Raw genomic sequence first — 16,736 nt, 5'->3', positions numbered from 1 at the left:
TAAAACTATAAGAATATACAGAAAAAAAAAGTTACAAAAGAACCACAGTAAAACATGATGTAAATTTGCGCACATGCAGTCTTTTTATCGTTCCGGCTCCGCTTCCGTCCCCTCCAATTAAAAATTACTCATTACTTTAAATGAAATGATTAAAAAATATCGCTCCACAACAGTCTAAACTCCAATCTTAATAAAAACCTAATAATCGCTGCAAGTCGTCCCTGATCCCTCGGTATTTTTTCCCCTTTCAAAACTAGATAAGTCGAATTTTCCAATGCAAACATCCTGTCGGTACAATCGATTGTTAAAAAATAAAGAGCCTCGCACGTGCCGCAGGTAGTACCTATCAGGACAGCGAAGTGCTATCACACATTACGACATCGTTAAAACACGAAGTGTCTGTTTCGCCCTCGTCAGAGTGTTCTAAAATCGTGCGCAAAATGGCGGGCGGTGGCGTCGCGACGGCAGGCGTCATGGGGCACATTATTGAACAGCTGTTTTCAAAATGGTGCGGGTTTTAGTTGTGATGAGTGAGTGTCGCAAACGCAAAGATGAGGAAACAACAAAGTCAATTGCAAATTGAACACAGCGATGAAGACTGCACTTCTTCTCCGGTAAGGGAAATACTGGGTGATTCACGTTTGTTGTTTGATACCTTACGTGAAAGTCCAATTTCAAGGTTTTGTGGGTTTCGCTTGCGTGGAAACTGTCGCTGTTTACCAAAAATTCGGTAAAATCACTACAAAGTGTAGAATATCGCGATGGTATGAATAATGTTCAATAACACTATGCCAATGTCATTTTTAATTGCTTACTGTACTTGAACCATTAAGTTTATTGAATTGCACATTTTGTTTTCATATTTATTCACTTTGAGCGAAATATTTTGTTTATTTTCAGGGTCATTTATTGTTGTTTACCTATTGCTGTATTGTTCTACTTAGACAATAATAATTAAAATACTGCATGCGGAATCATGATGGAGTCAATCATAGTCAAAAAACATTTTTTTAACTTTTTGGATTGTTTTTGTTTTTTTAAATTTTTATTTATTTTTATTATTATTATTATTTTTATAATTTGTATTATTATCCTTTTTGTTTTAAATGTCACACTCCCTTGAAGTAATTAAATTAAAAAATTTTTGGCATCAAAGTCCCAATTTTTTTTCTGCCAATACTTGAATTCCAATTTTAATTGCATTAATTTTGCAAAACAAGCTTTTATGAATAAACGGCAACACGTCCACCACCGGAAACATTATCGGTGATCAAATATGGAATAGAATTGCCGGAAACGGGTGCCCCTTTACTAAACGTTTCACTGTTAAATAAACAATAAACCATTTACTTATTCAGACATACATGGAGTGTCAACAATAATGCAAATGTGATTACTGCATCACATCAGTATTCACATCGCTAATCCATTACTAATTGAGCCAATTTTACTTTTATTTACGTGAAATGATTAACAGGCAGAAAATTTGGTAAAATTGTGACATATCCGCGAAATAACGAAAAGAACAATTGGTACCTATCACAACTGTAAAACCGAGTATTTGGGGTGAATATTACTTAAGTTAAGTAAAAAATTTAATTGTGTTAGAGGCTTTGAATAGATTTTTTAGTCTAACAAAATGTAAGAAATTGCGAAATATGTATTTACAACAATTAATAATTGATTTTTGTGGATTTTCTTCAGTCACAAATCCTGGAGCGCGTCCAATCTGATAGAGTGACAGTCACAAAACCTGAAGAAGATCGCCGAAGACGAACAATCATCGTTGAAAAGAAAAATGGATCGTATGGATTCACCCTCCAAAGCTACGGCATCCATTACAAAAGAGAACAAGAAATCGAAATGATAACTTATGTAGATTACGTGGATTACGATGGGCCCGCTTACAGGTCCGGAATGAGGGAAGGTGACGTTATTTTATCCATTAATGGATCGGATATGGAGAAGGCAGATCACAAAACATTAGTGAATTTCATCAAAAAATGCGACGCCAGAATGAGAATGGTTGTGTTGTTCGAAGATTGCGTTCGAAAGGTAAGAAGTAATAAAAAGATTTTGGAAAAAGTTAATACTGTCTGTAGGTGGAGTTGCACATGCGTTACATCCAGCTCCAGAGGGTTCTCCAAAGCAAGATGACTGAGTTAGAAAAACTGTGCATCCGCGAGAGGCAACTGTTGGAAGGGAAATGGAAAACCCACAGTCTCCCGGCTAGAAAAAAGGCTTCGCAGGCGAGCAACGGCGATCCTCCGACTCCTACACAAGCTGCCTATTCGTATTGTAGACCGACTGTTTCTACAGAAGATGTAGCTAAGGTGCAACAGAAGCAACAAAGTCCTTCGTTGATTTTTGCTTACCAGTACTTGGATCCTCACTACAAGTACATGTTGCAACCTTCTACAAGCAGTAGTGGGGAATATTTACTAACTTTTGAACCGTCGCGTTATCGAGGAGAACAACACCATTTTATTGTTAAAACACCATGCGAGGCGCCCCAAAAGCAAAACAGAGGCAATCAGACCAACGGGAATGGGATTGAAAAGCCTAAAAAGGTTTTGTCAAAATCAATATCTACTCACTTTTGATATTAATCGTGCTTTGCCTAGGTGCAGACTTCGTGCCACAGTTACGCCGGTCACTTGTGCAATCCATGCATGCAGTCCGGTAACAACGCGGACAATACAAGTTTGGAAGCTTATGATTTAGCAAGTCCATGCTGTGATCCTCACTGTGTGCCATCAAGTAGACGACGTTCGCGTAACCACAAAGATCACCATAGAAAAAGAGATTCAAAGACTGAGGAAACGCAAACGGACCCTCAACAAGCACCGCAACAACGATCTCGTCCACATTCCCAAGTCACGCAGACACCACCTTCCAATGTTCAGACATTTACAGTGCCAAGAAGATATTTCCACTTTGGTACCGGTCTAGTCAGCCAATGTAGTCTACATTCTTGTACTTCCAGCGAACTCAGTGCTGTCGCGCCCACCACCATGGGCGAGAGTTCGGCGAGTTACACGACTTCTTTGAGCACAGACACTTTGTATTGGGATGGTTCTTGCGATATGAGCAACTCGAGGCAGTTGAGTGTCAAGTCTACTGGAAGCAAACATGAACATCAACAAAGGTAGTACCACCAGTAATCAGAACAAATTTTATTTTTTATCTTGTAGGTACACTCAGCACCCTCACGAGCCAGTCTACGTCCAATACAGCGCCGTCAAGCCCAAATCATGGGACAACTTAACAACGAAAGCCTTCGGAGGCTACGGCTTCGGTTATGGTTACTTGGACACCTCTACTAAATGCTCGAAGAACACCACTCGTGCTCCAAGCAAAAACCAAACTACTCAATACGTTCGTATCGACAAACAAACTTCCACTAATTCGTCTCAGCCCCAGTACACACCACACACGCATCGGAGGTACTTTCAGCCTACAAAATCCACAGAGAGCCTCCTTTCAGTACCTAAGTACTCCAACGAGGCTCTATCAGAATCGAGCGTCTCCTGCGAGTGCCTCGATGCTTCTTCTCCAGCTCCTGATACGGTGGAAACTAGATTCTTTCAAAGCCCCAGACAAAGTGTTAGTGTTAGCCCCACTGATCCGAATTTTGGATACTACAGTGTGGCTCGCAGACCCTCAAAGAACGTGGTCTCCACGAGTTCGGAAGCAACTAGGTTGTAATTATAATTCAATTAAATTTTTATGCCTCTAGGTGTTCTAGACATGGAAATACAAATGAGAAAATTCTGAGGAACACCTGTATATCCAACCTGAGGCCTTAAGATTTTCTATATCTATTCAACTTCATCTTGACTCGTGCTTGGATAATTTTGATATAATTTTCAAGCTCAGTTTCTAGTGAATTACTCCTAGAGTTAGAAAATTAACAGTGACTCAGCACTTCTATATCTATAGTTGATTGCTTATAAATCAAAAAACTTTGTTTAATTGAATTATAAAAGTCATGCTTTTTAGCTACGAGGTTTATGAATGTGATATTAGTTACTGACACATACCAAAATAATCGTTTTAAGTAACCATCATCATCGTGTCGATTTTATATATTGTTTTTTATTATTGTCCGTTTTAGTTTTATACAAACGAAGTTGACAATAAATTTTGTTAAATATGTATAGTTATGAGTATGAAAATTTTTTTGTTTTGTATTGAGTCATCATTCATATCTGCTGTTCTATAGGAAGAATTTTGTAACTTTGGTTTAACTCCACCTACCTTTTGGGCCAATAGATTTCTAGTCTGATTTACTTTGCAAAATTTTTCTAGTTTTTTAATATTTGTCAGAATTCTGGCTAGAAATGTCCACCCATCAGAAGACGAATCAGTATTAAAATCGACAAAAAATCTTATGATTAAACTTTTGCAAATCTTCTTGACATGAATATACAAAAACTGTCAAATTTATGATATGCTAAGTAAACGGGGCCATTCTTTTTTGATTCAATAAATTCAAATCGTCTTTTGTTCATGTAGGCGGAGTTAAATGAATGTTACAAAATTCCGACATTAGATAAATCAAATGTTTTTTTTGGCAAATTGTCAATTTTATAAAATAAACTGTTGTTTTATATTTACTTTTGTCCAGTTTTTTCCTAAATTACATTCCCTATATAGGAGAAGTTCGACATTTGGTTAGCTTTGAATATTTTTATGTTGGTAGGTCTTACAACATTTATCCCCAAATTGTCAAACAGTGATGCCAACGCAGTTCTAAATTTCAAAGTCGTTTTGACGTAATTTTTTATTTTATTACGAACGTACAACTTACTCGATTATGCATCAATCACGTATTTGAAAAAAAAAATAAAAATTTTACACAACATAACAAAGACCAAAATATCCAAACTATTAGTGTATGACCAAAGTAGGAGCAAAACAATAATTAGGTACCTAAAAGTTGTTATTTTTTTACGTATTATATCAAACAAATTTTTTTTATAAATAAAAGTTTAAGGGAAAACGCCAAAATTTTTTGTTGAAAATAGGGAAGTGGTGTCTATATGCACAATTCACATGCTTCGATAACATTTTTTTCCTTTTCCTGATATTTTTAATATTTTTTTTTAATTTTTATTTCAAAAATCCGGTATATGCTATTTCTATTCTTTAAATTTAAATTTTAAATTTTAAATTAGTTTGTTGGTATAAAATTTATTTCAATATTTGTTAAATAAACTTAAAAATATTTAAATTTTAATGAAGTCCATTTTTACGTTACTTCTCATTTACGAAGTAGAATTAGCTGTCTTTTAATTGTTCAAGTAAATATACAGGGTGGATCGTGTAAATAATGATTTTTCTTTAATAAGATTTTAATTAATTGTTCTTCCCTCTAATGTAAATTTTATGTGACTCTGTTACAATATTTTCTTTTTTTTTTGCTTTTTTATTTACCATATTCTTTTTCTTTAATAATAATAACAACAAAAGTCCAATCATTTGTGATTTAAAGAAAAGAATAAATTATTTATCTTTATTTAGAGTTACGCGTGTCCAGACAAACAAACATGCGAAAAAAGTGCCACGTGACCAATTAAGTCTATGCTAAGGTCAAGATAAGCACAAAGATACTAGAAAATGTACGGAAAAGAAAACGACGAGAAATTTTCGATCATGGAACTATAGCACATTTTCTATATAGCTCCGATGAGAAAAAGCAACGTGGGATAGAAGTAGAAAATAAACCATTAAGAGAAGGGCGAAACGGGCGTACGGAAAAAACTTTTCAAATCCACATAACTGCATCTACTAGTTGTTGTAGTGGCCCCACTGTCGTGTACTTGCCCATTGGAAAAAAGCGTTATATCTCCCTTTTTATCCCAATGACGCGATGTCCAGGAGGAATATAACGTATACGAAGCCGCAAGAACCTGAATTTCTTAGGAGAATTAAGCAGCAAGCGGGATACAAAGAAGGCCCCACCGTCGAAACTAAAGTAGGTTATGTTAACGATACAGTCACAGTCTAACTGTCGCTTTATCTCCAGAGAGAAGAGTTAGGGCCTGCCGAGGACTTAGACTGTGAAGACGAACAACCCACCGTCGTGGTCTTAAACGAGGGTGACTTGACGGCAGAGGAGGCCCAAACAGAACAAGAGAGATTGGAGAAAGGTGAGTTGAAGCAATCTAACAAAATCGAAGATTTTCAACAAAATCAGCACTTTAAATAACAAATACGAAGAAATCTAGACGGCGTCTCGGAGGTTATATCGGTCATTTTCGGCCGCCTCCGCACGATTTCGTTTGGCGCCAAAGTAAAAAAGCGCGAATTTTCCGACTTTAAAATTAAGGACAGTCAGTTGTGACCAAAAGAAACATTTCAGGGGTTTTTCTTTATAGTCCTGTTTAAAATTTTCCGGAAATTTTGGGTTATTGAGGGTTTGCAAACGAAGCGACGATAATTTGTCATTTATTTTTCTATACGTAGGAAGAACGGGATAAAGACAGACTTATGCGATGACTCTTTCTCGTGACAGGGACGGATTTTTTCTGAACACGTGACCGTTTTAGCTCGTAATAAGACTTTGGAAAGGATGCTACTCCCCTTTTCGTGAAAATGGTTTGGTCTATTAAATGAAACGGTATTTTGCTCTGCTCCCGACCGACCACTCGATAAAATGTTGTTTCATTGTAATTTGCACATTTTTTTTAGACTTTTTTGAGAGATCTTGGTGGTCATTAATGTTTTTAACAATTTCCTTTTTCACATGTAAAGTTAATTGAAAAAGACAGTAAAGAAGGCCCCGCTAAATACTAAAGAAATAGGGTGCCAATTGGAGCATTACTGTTGGTTTCTTACAAATTCCAATAGAAATAAGAAGCTCCTCAAAACCTGCGAATTATTCCGGCCGCAGCCGCCACCATGACCTTTCTTTTCTATTGTGATTTTTTTTCGTATCGTTGCATTTGACATCTGTTATTTACTCCGTTATCTTTTTAATTTTTTACAAGTTGGAAGAAGTGATTGCTTTCTATTGAAGCTAATTAATTTTCCTGAAATCTCCTTAACTTAAATTATTAATTAAATTCAAATTAATTACGATCATCTTTCCAATATTTCATTTAAATTTAAGAAAACTTTGCACTTTTAGTTATTTCTGCATCTAATTGCCAAAACGCTGAAAAGTTACTAAATTTGTGGACTTCGGCATTTGGTAGTCCTTGACAATGTTTTTACAAAAATGCGATCAATAATGTGGTTATCATATTGATTTGGAGATTTCATAATGACTTTGGACAAAAAAACATTACCTACTTGGCTCTATTTTTTTAACATAGTGGTACTACTGACTGACGTTTTCGAATTGTCTTGAGCAAGATGACAACGGTGACATCCACTAATGTCTAATTAATGCCAACTTTATGTAACGAAAGTTTTTTTTTGTTTTAGTAACCAATTTAAATGAATTGGAAAGTTATTCCGATCTAAAACATCCTTCTCATAATACATCTACTAATAACTTAAATAATAACAGAGTTTTCTTATACTGTTGATGTGTCAAATCTGACAGTTCGGTTAATGCTTGTCATCACATTGTCAAACAGGCAGGGCTACTGAAACGGTTTGGAATTTCAAAGCCCCTTTGGCACCTTTTTTATTGTGTTTTGTTTTTTTTTTGTGCAATTTGTATACTTTTCTAACGGATTAATTTGTATGATTTTATATTTAAATTATTAAATCAATATTTTATCAAAAATTCCAAACTTGTTTATTTTCTTTGGAAGCCGCCATGATTAAGGTTCCGCCCTTTACCACCAAGATATCGATTTAAAAAGTTTGAGGAATTGCGATTGTACCTCGCAAAATTTGTGGCCTCGAAATTTATAACGACGTTTAAGCTAAATTTCTTTCATACATACATGAAAATATAGAAATACGAAAAAGAGAAGGATGTTTAAAAGAACATACTTATGTAACTTAGTTAATTACTATTACTAAATTAATTATTTTAATTCAATTAGTACGATTTTTTTCATTTTTTTCTGAAATTATGGTCTATCCATTTCAGTAATACCTATCGCACTGGCATTCTATCTACCAATTATAAAATATAACGAGGGATGAGGTGTAAGAATGATCGATTTATTTAGCAGCGAAAGGTTTATTCATACCAATGATAGCTTGACGGGCTGGGTTTCCAGGTCGTTAATAATTTATACTGAAAAACAGATATTTTAAATGTAAGGAGAGCGTTGACTGGACTTAGGATTGGAATAATAGTAAAAAGGAACGCAATTGATTGGTCTGTTGTTAAAAGTATTGGTAAATTACGAATAACTACAGATTTTAAATGATCACCTATTAGGCTCTGAATTTTTTGTAATTTTTTTGTTGGTAACTTGTGAGGAAGAACAATGACAACACATCAAAGACAGTCAAGACGATAGACAGAGCTGCCAACGCAATAATAAATGTATGCTATACTAGGAGATGAAAAAACAGCTTCAATTTTTCTTATTTTTAATAAAGTACAATTTATTTAAATGTTTTAAAGTCAGTTTTTAACAATATTACCTCTAAGTAAAAAATATTTGCTTCTGTTCAAACTTTTAACAATCATTCCTTTAATTTAGAAATTGCACAGATTGTGATAGATAGAAAATCACGACCTTATTGAAGTTAAAATTTTTGATGTGCAATTTAATAACTTTTTTACTCCAATATCGTTTCTTTAATAATCTTTTTGTGAAATTACGAAGATTGCCTGCTATTCAGGAATGTGAAATTTGGTCCAATCCCAGAGTGCTCTAAAATGTCAACCGTAAAAAATCAATTCCTGACAGGTGCCAACATGTAAAAAAAATGTGGAGCCTCCTAGCCGCTGTTCCGTTTCAAATTTGTGTTATCTATTTCAGTTGCGTTGTTTTTGTTTCCACAAAAATTTTATAAGTTAAAAAAAAACAGGGGGAGGGGTGAATTTTACTCTAAGTAATTTTTTTAATGAGAGTACAATAATAATTATTATTAATTCCAATCTGCGTTTGACCTAGCCCACTGAACGCTTCCCGGAGATTATTTCAGTAAATCTTAACACTTCAAGCTTCACTTTTACTTACGAAAAGAGCAATAACCCCATAGTTGAGATTCCGTTAATAATAAAAACCCTTTTCGGATCAAACTTTCCCGTTGCTGCAATTAGAACATTTTGAATTTTTTCAGAGGCCAACGAAGCTCCGGCTGATCTAAATTCACGCGTCATCTTCAAGGCACCACCGAAGAAAAAAGAGGACCAGTCGTCGTCTAAAAGATCTGCCGATTTTGAGAAGAAAGCCAAAAAAGTGAAGACAAAGTCGCTCTTGTCCTTCGACGACGAAGAGGAGGACGAGTGATTTTTTCCCAGTGAAAAATTCCACAGTTGTGTAAGTTAGTTTATTATGGTAAAATGTCTAGTCCTGGAAAATCGATAAGGAACTTACCAGGAAAACGGCGGGAAATACGCATTGATTATAATCAGTGTTTTGAAACTTGGGTCAGCGACCAAGGAATGAAGTTCCTGAGGGAGGCGCCAATTTTTTATTAAAAATGAGTAATAACTGTTTTTTGTGGGGCGATAGTTTGGCAATTAATTTTGTAATATTTATTAGAAAGCGCCGAAATGAGAGACCATCGGGTATGCGTTAAGAAAAATTTATTAGATATGGAGTATACATGAACAAAATGAGGTTTGGGCTCAACCATTTTTAGGAATGGGGGTGTCCGCTGCGACTTTTTCGTCGGGACGGAGCAACTGAATTTTTTGATGACTTCGCTTCTTTGGAAGCCCATGAAAACTAATGAATGGGACTTTTTCGTAATTGCGACATGGGGGCCCTGTCGGCTAATTAAACGGTGCGTTCGCGTTCGTTCGATTCTTCGTTCTATTTTAATTACTTTAAAGAAATGAAATTATTTTTTGTACAAAATCATATCCTGTTTTTTTCTTGGTGTTGGTGATGAAACAATTGAACAATTAAAAAATTGACAGATATGGCGCGAATTCAAATTTGGATTGTATTGTTGCTTTTAAACGCCGGCGAAAGGGCCTTCTTCTTGTTGATGATGCTAGAATATAAATCGATTCCATCCTAAATTGTTGTAAATTTGTATCAGTGCTTACGTAATGAAAAAATTTTAAGACATCGCGGAACGGATCGGCTACGTCACTATTTTCGGTCACGTGACGTACCGTTAGACGCCATATTGGCAGTTTAGTGCAGTGCTAGGGGTTAGTGACGTGAGTTTTGTTGTTCTCCGATGTTTTCTAATTAAAGGAAATGGACATTTATTAAAACAGGATTAAGTGTTTGTGCTTTGTTGCGACGTTTCTCGTTGTTTTCGTGTCGGCACATTTGAATATCGCGGGTTGTCAAAGTATTTTGTTCGGGTATTTACGATTGTCACATACAACATATTCATCCATTGGCGGCGGTGCAGATGGTCGGTGTGGTTTTGGTGTGATGTCCCATGGACTATGGCGGGAATCTGAAGGGTAAAACAATTCCATGGTAATAAATCTGAGTAAAATCAACTTTTCTACGGATGAAATCCGTGAACGATGTTTAGGTTATGTGGTTTGGGAACATTGGGGGCTCCGTGGGAAATTTTCCGTTCCTTGGCGTCGTTGGCAACATTGTGTTGTTATCTTACTATCAGTGGTGGGGCTTGCATCGAATCCTTTGAGTGCTTTCCAAATTTGGCATTTTCGAAAACTTGGTAACGACAACTGGGACATGCCACATGTGCCATCTAATAAACAATTTAGAAGTGAAAGTCACCCAGGAAGCGGTCCCATTTTGTCGCCTTTCCCAGATTCCTAAAGGTTCTGTCGTTCTCTAAATGATTCCTGTCTTATCGTTTACTGCCATTACAAGCCTTTGTAGCTTTTTTAATGACATTATATAAGACACTTTAACATTTTTTTGATTGCTATTATGTAAGGTCAACACTCAACTCACACATGGTCAAATCTTATTCCAATTGAAGTTCATTGGTAGGTGATAATTACAAAAACTTGATTTAAAAACATGTGCAGGTGTTTTGTTTTATTCAATGAATCTTATTCGTAATGAGATTGTTATTATTGAAGAAATAATGACAAATCATTCGTGTCTGAACTTATGACTCAATTCAAAGAAATTAATGATATACATATACAGAGTGATCACAGTCAGCGTTACAATCTGTTATTAAAATGACAATGAGCACTAGATTTAAATAGACTCTAATGATTTTAAACTCTTTTGAAAGCACTAACTGTTGGCTCATTTTTTGTCAACACTGCAAACTCTAAACATCTAATGTAACTTTTTTTATTCTCTCTTGGCTTTTTTAATGGAGGTAAAAATTGTGTTAATTCGCAATTTTTTAAATGAATTTTATTATGGCAAGTCGTTTGTGTTCTTGAATGTATTCCCAAATGTCCCACCTAAAAGAGCTAACTGGTTTCGATCGAGTTGAAAAAGCGTCAAGTATTTTTTACTTATTGTTATCCTTTATATTATTTTCCGCCCCTAGATGGTCAATTTTAGTTAGTTTTATCTGCGGCAATAGCAACAGCAGAGAGTCAAAATTGAGAAGTTTTGGAAAAGCCTGCCTTATGGTAATTTGACCACACCTATTTGTACTTTGCATATAGCCACTCGAGACAGATTTTATCCCATAACCTCGAAATTGACAATTTATTGTCGAAGTGCAAAGTAGACAAAATAATCTAAAGACACTTGTGTTTGATTGCTTGATATTAAAGGTCACATCTTCTCAATGGCAATGTTTTGTCTGTGCTATTTTTTGGGGTTTTTGTTTTTGTTACATGAATAACCTTGCAAATAGAATAGCACTTTCTTAATTAAAATAATTAAATGAATGAAAATTGATTGTTTAATTCTTTTATTGCAGGTGCATAGTTGGCTATGGCAGCAGAAGCTGAAATGGGCGAAATTGAAGAGATGCATTCAAAAGAAGAAGGTAAACACAGTCTCATTTGCGACATGGTTGTAATAGTTTTATTTTAGATAATCAAATATTGAATGGGGACATATCAGAAGTGGAGAATGGGGAAGACAGTCAGAGCAGCATCAAAAAGAGCCAAACAACAACCGACAATGAGTCGATGGACGTCGATGAACAAATAGAATCACCTTTAAACACAAACAGAGATGATGAGTCGAAAAGTGAAAGAGGCGAAGATGATAACACCGAGCAAGATGACGGAGATACGGAGAAAGAAGAAGACAATGAGGATGATAACGAAAGCGTCAAAAGCAGCGATAATAGTGATAAAGAAGAAATGGCGAATGGAGACAAAAGCGGTGATGAGGAAGTTCACGAAATTATCGATGACGATGATGACGATGAAGGCAGTGTAAAGAATGAATCGACGAAAGGCGACGAGCCGATTGAACTTAACGACTCGGGAGAAGGCGAGGTTGATGATGATGGTGACGGTGACGGTGATGGTGATGTTGATGGCGATGGCGACGTTATGATAATAGATGAACCTAAAGAAAATGGATCTCTAGATAAACGGAGAACTTCAGATGAATTAGAAGTGATAGAACTAGATTCGCCTGTGAAGTTAAAGGAGGTGAAAGTGTCTCCGCCGAGAAGAAGCGTAAGAAACATGAACAAACAGAAAAGTTACGTGGAGAGTGACAAAGAGGAGCATTACGCTCCATCACATTCTTCTGAAGAATCCGACATTGAAGAAGTGTTGCCACAAGATCCTCTGGCTATGGGAAATGACAAGTTGGAAATTAAGAGATCGAAACATTTGAATTCCAATTCATCGACGATAGTCGTCAAGGATACAAAACGTCTCGTTGAAATTGCCGCTAAGAGTAATAGTAATAATTCCGGTAACAAAAAAGAACCCACATTGGTGATAATCGATACGAACTCTATATTATCAGGTCGTGGGCCGGTTCCGGTTAGTAAATCCTCTTCGTCGGTCAGTCAGTCCTACCCGACACTCCTTCCTATGGCCCTTCCTGCCCAAGGTATGTATCCGGCAAACATGAGAGCAACTATCACTCCAATTCCTATGAACTCATCATCCACGACACCTCCACCACCACCACTCACTAAAGCTCCTTCATCTTCATCATCTTCATCTTGTATCAATCCAGCGGCGTTAGCTCCCGTATTGCCCACCCTCACTGATGACATGTTCGTGGTCGAAGCGCCGTCTTTTATCGTCCCTTATGTATACGAAAAACCCCCAGTGACAGACTTTAAAAACTTTCTTAAAGAAATCGCCGATAAAGTAGCTAAAGAAAGAGACGAGAACTCGAAAGACGACGACAAGACGGACGACGAGAAAATGGACGTGGATGATAAAGATGATAAAGACGATGATTTGGTGATTGACCCTGTGAAGAAATCGTTTTCGTACTTCGAGAGTCCATTAGGCAAATTTTTTATTGATATAGGATTTAATTTGGTGCAAGAGTTTGTTCAGGCAGACATGTTGAAACAACAAAAGAAGAAGAAGGACAGAGAAGGTGGACAAAATCCGACCACGAACAAAACCATTCATTCGCTCATGAAGAATCTCGAGTTTACTAAAGAAAATAACGAACCATTCCGGATGACGATGAAGAAGTGTGAATTCTGTAATTTCAAAACTGAGTCATTGCTGGTGATGGCTCATCATTTAGAAACGCCACATACGAAGAATTATGTTTATAAATGTAATTTTTGTACTTATGAGGTAAGTTGGAGCGATAACTGCAAAAAAAACGTAATGTTACTTTGGGAAGTGATTTGTGTGTAATATATTTTTTGTTAGGCTCGCAGTCCTCACGACATCCTCTTCCACATGGAAGCTGAACATGCTGTCCGCGGTCGTCTAGAACGTGCCCCATCCTTCCACCAATGTCCCAATTGTCCGTTTGAAGACAATCAAAAGGGCAAATTGTCTCGTCATTTAGTGGCGTGCATGAGAAAATTCAAACCAGATAAGAACCTCGATCCACCAATTGATTGGGAACCACCAGCCAAAATACCGAGAGTGCCTAAGGCCCGTCAGGGAATCAACGTTTCCGCATATCAAGCGATGAAGTCATCACAGTTGCAATTCCTTTCGAAAATGCAACTTTTAAGTAACAACAACACCTCATCAAATGCCTTGCATAGAGGAAGAGGAAGGCCGTCTTTGGGAGGCGGTACTACTTCCGTGAAACCTGCGATGATTAGGCCGTCCGGAATGATGTACAAGCAAACGATGAGCGGAGGTTCTGTCCTGGTACCGACGAATTATCAACTTAGCGGAAATCAGGTGTATCAGGTGATGAGAAATTTATTTTTATTGGGGCTTTGGTGGTTTTGGGGTAGAAAGACTAGACGTGATTTTGGAAACACCAGAATTGTACAATTTGACAACTGAGTGTTGCGAGAAATCTAGCTATAGTAAAGGACAAAAACAAAGAAACATTCAGTTGCCTTTTAAATTCAAAATCACGGTTATAAATCAATTGTTTGCCTCGTGTGTTTGAAAGTAAGCTAGAATGTGTGTTAGGTGGTGGGTGGACAGGAGTTGGGTGGACGACTAGGTCATCCTGGTCACATGGCTTTCGTCCCCAACATACCTTCCGCCTCTAGCACAGTCACCATTCAGGTACGCTCGATTTGCCTGCCCGTTTCACCCTCACTTGAAGCTAATCAAATAAGACCATGCTTGATAGCAATTTTAACTTTGTTTGTCCACGTTTTTCTTGAATTCGCAAGTAGTGTTGTGTTTTAAACGTTACCGCACAGCTTTCTTGTCTTAGTTTCAGATTAAAATAACGAATAACACGAAGAAATCCTTCGGAGTTATTCATGGCATTCATTATTTTGTGCTGATTTGCTTTTATATCGAGTTTTTATGACGTTTTAACAATTTCGTGATTTTCCAGCAAAACCAGAAGAACAAATCTGTCCATCAGCCAAGCATTTCAATAACTCCACTACCTCGAGCGTCGTCGTCGCCTAACGCGAATATACAATCCAAGCCGGGTGACACGAACTCAAAGAATTCGTTTGTTATTTGTGAGATCTGTGATGGTTACATTAAAGATTTAGAACAGTTGAGAAATCACATGCAGTGGATACACAAAGTGAAGATACATCCCAAAATGATCTACAACAGGCCACCTCTTAACTGCCAAAAGTGCCAATTTAGATTTTTCACAGATCAAGGTTTAGAACGACATCTGTTGGGATCGCATGGATTAGTCACGTCCAGCATGCAAGACGCTGCTAACAAAAGCAAAGACGCTGGAAGATGTCCTGTTTGTGGAAGGGTAAGTTTTATTATTGAGTCGAAAGTGACGTTCTATCGAATGCAAATTGTCGCGAACGGTTCGAAATGTGAAAGTATAATTTCAACAAAACGTATTTGCAGGTATATCAGTGGAAGTTGTTGAACCACGTAGCCCGCGACCATAACATGACTTTGAAGCCGGCCCACCTGTCTTACAAATGTACAGTGTGCACGGCAACATTCGGAATGTACAAGCAGTTCGAAAACCACGTATATTCGGCTCACAGTGTAGTGGCGAAACGAGTGATGGATAAGAAGAATTCATCGACAACAAATAAAAACGATCAAATAATGAAACCGTTGAAAATAAACGACGAAATTACGATAATTCCGCAACCGGCGAAGGCTACTTCTAAAGAAGGGAGCTCTTCAATATCTACAGGGTCAAATTCGCGCAGCAACCCCAGTACTAGTAAAAGTAGGTAATTCGTGAGCTAAGAATTGACCTTTTTATTATAGATCGAAGGTTATCCCGATATCGTGATATCAGTTGTCCTCTGTAAATTACTAGGTATTTTTTTATTGTATGTAGAATACTCTCGATTTTGTAATGTGGAAGATTGCATATTTTGACATGTAAAGGTATACAACAGAAAATGGTTACACATACCCTTTGATCTCTGTATGTGAAAAATAAAATTCAATTTCTGTTTTGTACATATATATACTTCTTTTTTCCTCTTTTTTTTTTCTTTTCGTGGGTGTTTCGTGGATATTGCGATATCACTTACACATTTTCTGGTCGTTTCCTGTTTTAATCTTGCCATTCCTCCATTGTTTCTTCATTCTTTTGTAGATGCCGGTTCCACAACAGTAAGCAATTCGTCGGCCGAAAACGCATCATCTTCTTGTGATGCGAAGGCTGCGGATTAAACGTCTTAGTTAAATCTTAGTGCTTATGATTGTGGGTGCGTGGACAGTTATGTAACAACAAATGCAACAAGCAAGACGTTAAATAATTTTTTAAAATGGACCAAGCGGTTTCAATGTGAGACGTGCTGTCTAACATGTATTTGCATTATATTATCTATTTATTATGTAAAATATAAAATAATGAATTTTCATATGGTATAGGATAGACCGAATTAAGTAATGTTGCACTTGCAAAGAAGACTAAAGAATAGATTTAGATTATTATATACATGTGTTTCTTTAGTTTTACATTATCAAAATAAATTTGTAATGTTTGTGACATAAACTCTCACACGTTGTATTTATTTTTATATCTCTTTTTGTTGATTCATAACTTCTGGAAATAAAACCGTAGTGTTATTCTTTTGAGGAGTTGCATTTTTGTTAAAGACCTTCAATTTCCTTGAAAATTAAAAAGTTGGTTATCATTTAACTCGCATAATAATGATGCACGTAATGCTGACATGACAGATCACAATGCTGCTTACGTATGATATTT

At 36.5% G+C, this 16,736-nt stretch overlaps 2 protein-coding genes and 1 long non-coding RNA gene across 8 annotated transcripts; all 3 read left to right on the top strand.

Annotated features, from left to right (window-relative positions):
- Positions 1-457: 457 nt before the first annotated feature.
- On the top strand, positions 458-4,619 carry ssp6 (PDZ domain-containing short spindle 6). Of its 4 annotated transcripts, none has more exons than XM_088030426.1 (6): positions 458-614; positions 1,705-2,055; positions 2,103-2,570; positions 2,631-3,148; positions 3,195-3,701; positions 3,749-4,619. In XM_088030426.1, exons 1-6 carry the CDS (start codon positions 552-554, stop codon positions 3,807-3,809), a joined length of 1,968 nt encoding a protein of 655 aa, XP_087886552.1. In that variant the 5' UTR covers positions 458-551; the 3' UTR covers positions 3,810-4,619. The 4 variants fall into 4 exon arrangements, with proteins under 4 accessions (XP_087886552.1, XP_087886550.1, XP_087886554.1 ...); XM_088030424.1 differs by having other exon boundaries at positions 2,625-3,148; XM_088030428.1 differs by having other exon boundaries at positions 3,195-4,619.
- Positions 4,620-9,311: 4,692 nt separating this feature from the next.
- On the top strand, positions 9,312-16,606 carry MEP-1 (zinc finger protein MEP-1). Of its 3 annotated transcripts, none has more exons than XM_088050714.1 (8): positions 9,312-9,404; positions 11,920-11,988; positions 12,036-13,732; positions 13,811-14,308; positions 14,540-14,638; positions 14,919-15,305; positions 15,407-15,743; positions 16,122-16,606. In XM_088050714.1, the coding sequence occupies exons 2-8, from the start codon at positions 11,934-11,936 to the stop codon at positions 16,196-16,198; spliced, it is 3,150 nt and encodes a 1,049-aa protein (XP_087906840.1). In that variant the 5' UTR covers positions 9,312-9,404; positions 11,920-11,933; the 3' UTR covers positions 16,199-16,606. The 3 variants fall into 3 exon arrangements, with proteins under 3 accessions (XP_087906840.1, XP_087906839.1, XP_087906841.1); XM_088050713.1 differs by lacking the exon at positions 9,312-9,404 and adding an exon at positions 10,439-10,529; XM_088050715.1 differs by lacking the exons at positions 9,312-9,404; positions 14,540-14,638 and adding an exon at positions 10,439-10,529.
- On the top strand, positions 10,436-11,645 carry LOC148179372 (uncharacterized). The gene is made up of 2 exons (XR_015771774.1): positions 10,436-10,513; positions 10,588-11,645. It is a non-coding gene; the product is annotated as an uncharacterized LOC148179372 (long non-coding RNA).
- Positions 16,607-16,736: the final 130 nt, after the last annotated feature.

The sequence above is a fragment of the Gnatocerus cornutus genome, chromosome 2 (genome assembly GCF_029298725.1).
Source record: "Gnatocerus cornutus isolate USDA-ARS CGAHR chromosome 2, icGnaCorn1.1, whole genome shotgun sequence".
Lineage (NCBI taxonomy): Eukaryota > Metazoa > Arthropoda > Insecta > Coleoptera > Tenebrionidae > Gnatocerus > Gnatocerus cornutus.
Note: the sequence above shows the minus strand (reverse complement) of the source record. Positions and strands in the feature narration are given on the sequence as shown.

Bases quoted from the DNA above. Each gene is read 5' to 3' on its own strand.
- ssp6 (XM_088030424.1), top strand. From the start codon at position 552: ATGAGGAAACAACAAAGTCAATTGCAAATTGAACACAGCGATGAAGAC. The intron at 615-1,704 runs GTAAGGGAAATA...GATTTTCTTCAG, and splicing joins AAGACTGCACTTCTTCTCCG to TCACAAATCCTGGAGCGCGT. The intron at 2,571-2,624 runs GTTTTGTCAAAA...TGCTTTGCCTAG, and splicing joins GGATTGAAAAGCCTAAAAAG to GTGCAGACTTCGTGCCACAG.
- MEP-1 (XM_088050714.1), top strand. From the start codon at position 11,934: ATGGCAGCAGAAGCTGAAATGGGCGAAATTGAAGAGATGCATTCAAAA. The intron at 11,989-12,035 runs GTAAACACAGTC...GTTTTATTTTAG, and splicing joins GATGCATTCAAAAGAAGAAG to ATAATCAAATATTGAATGGG. The intron at 13,733-13,810 runs GTAAGTTGGAGC...ATTTTTTGTTAG, and splicing joins GTAATTTTTGTACTTATGAG to GCTCGCAGTCCTCACGACAT.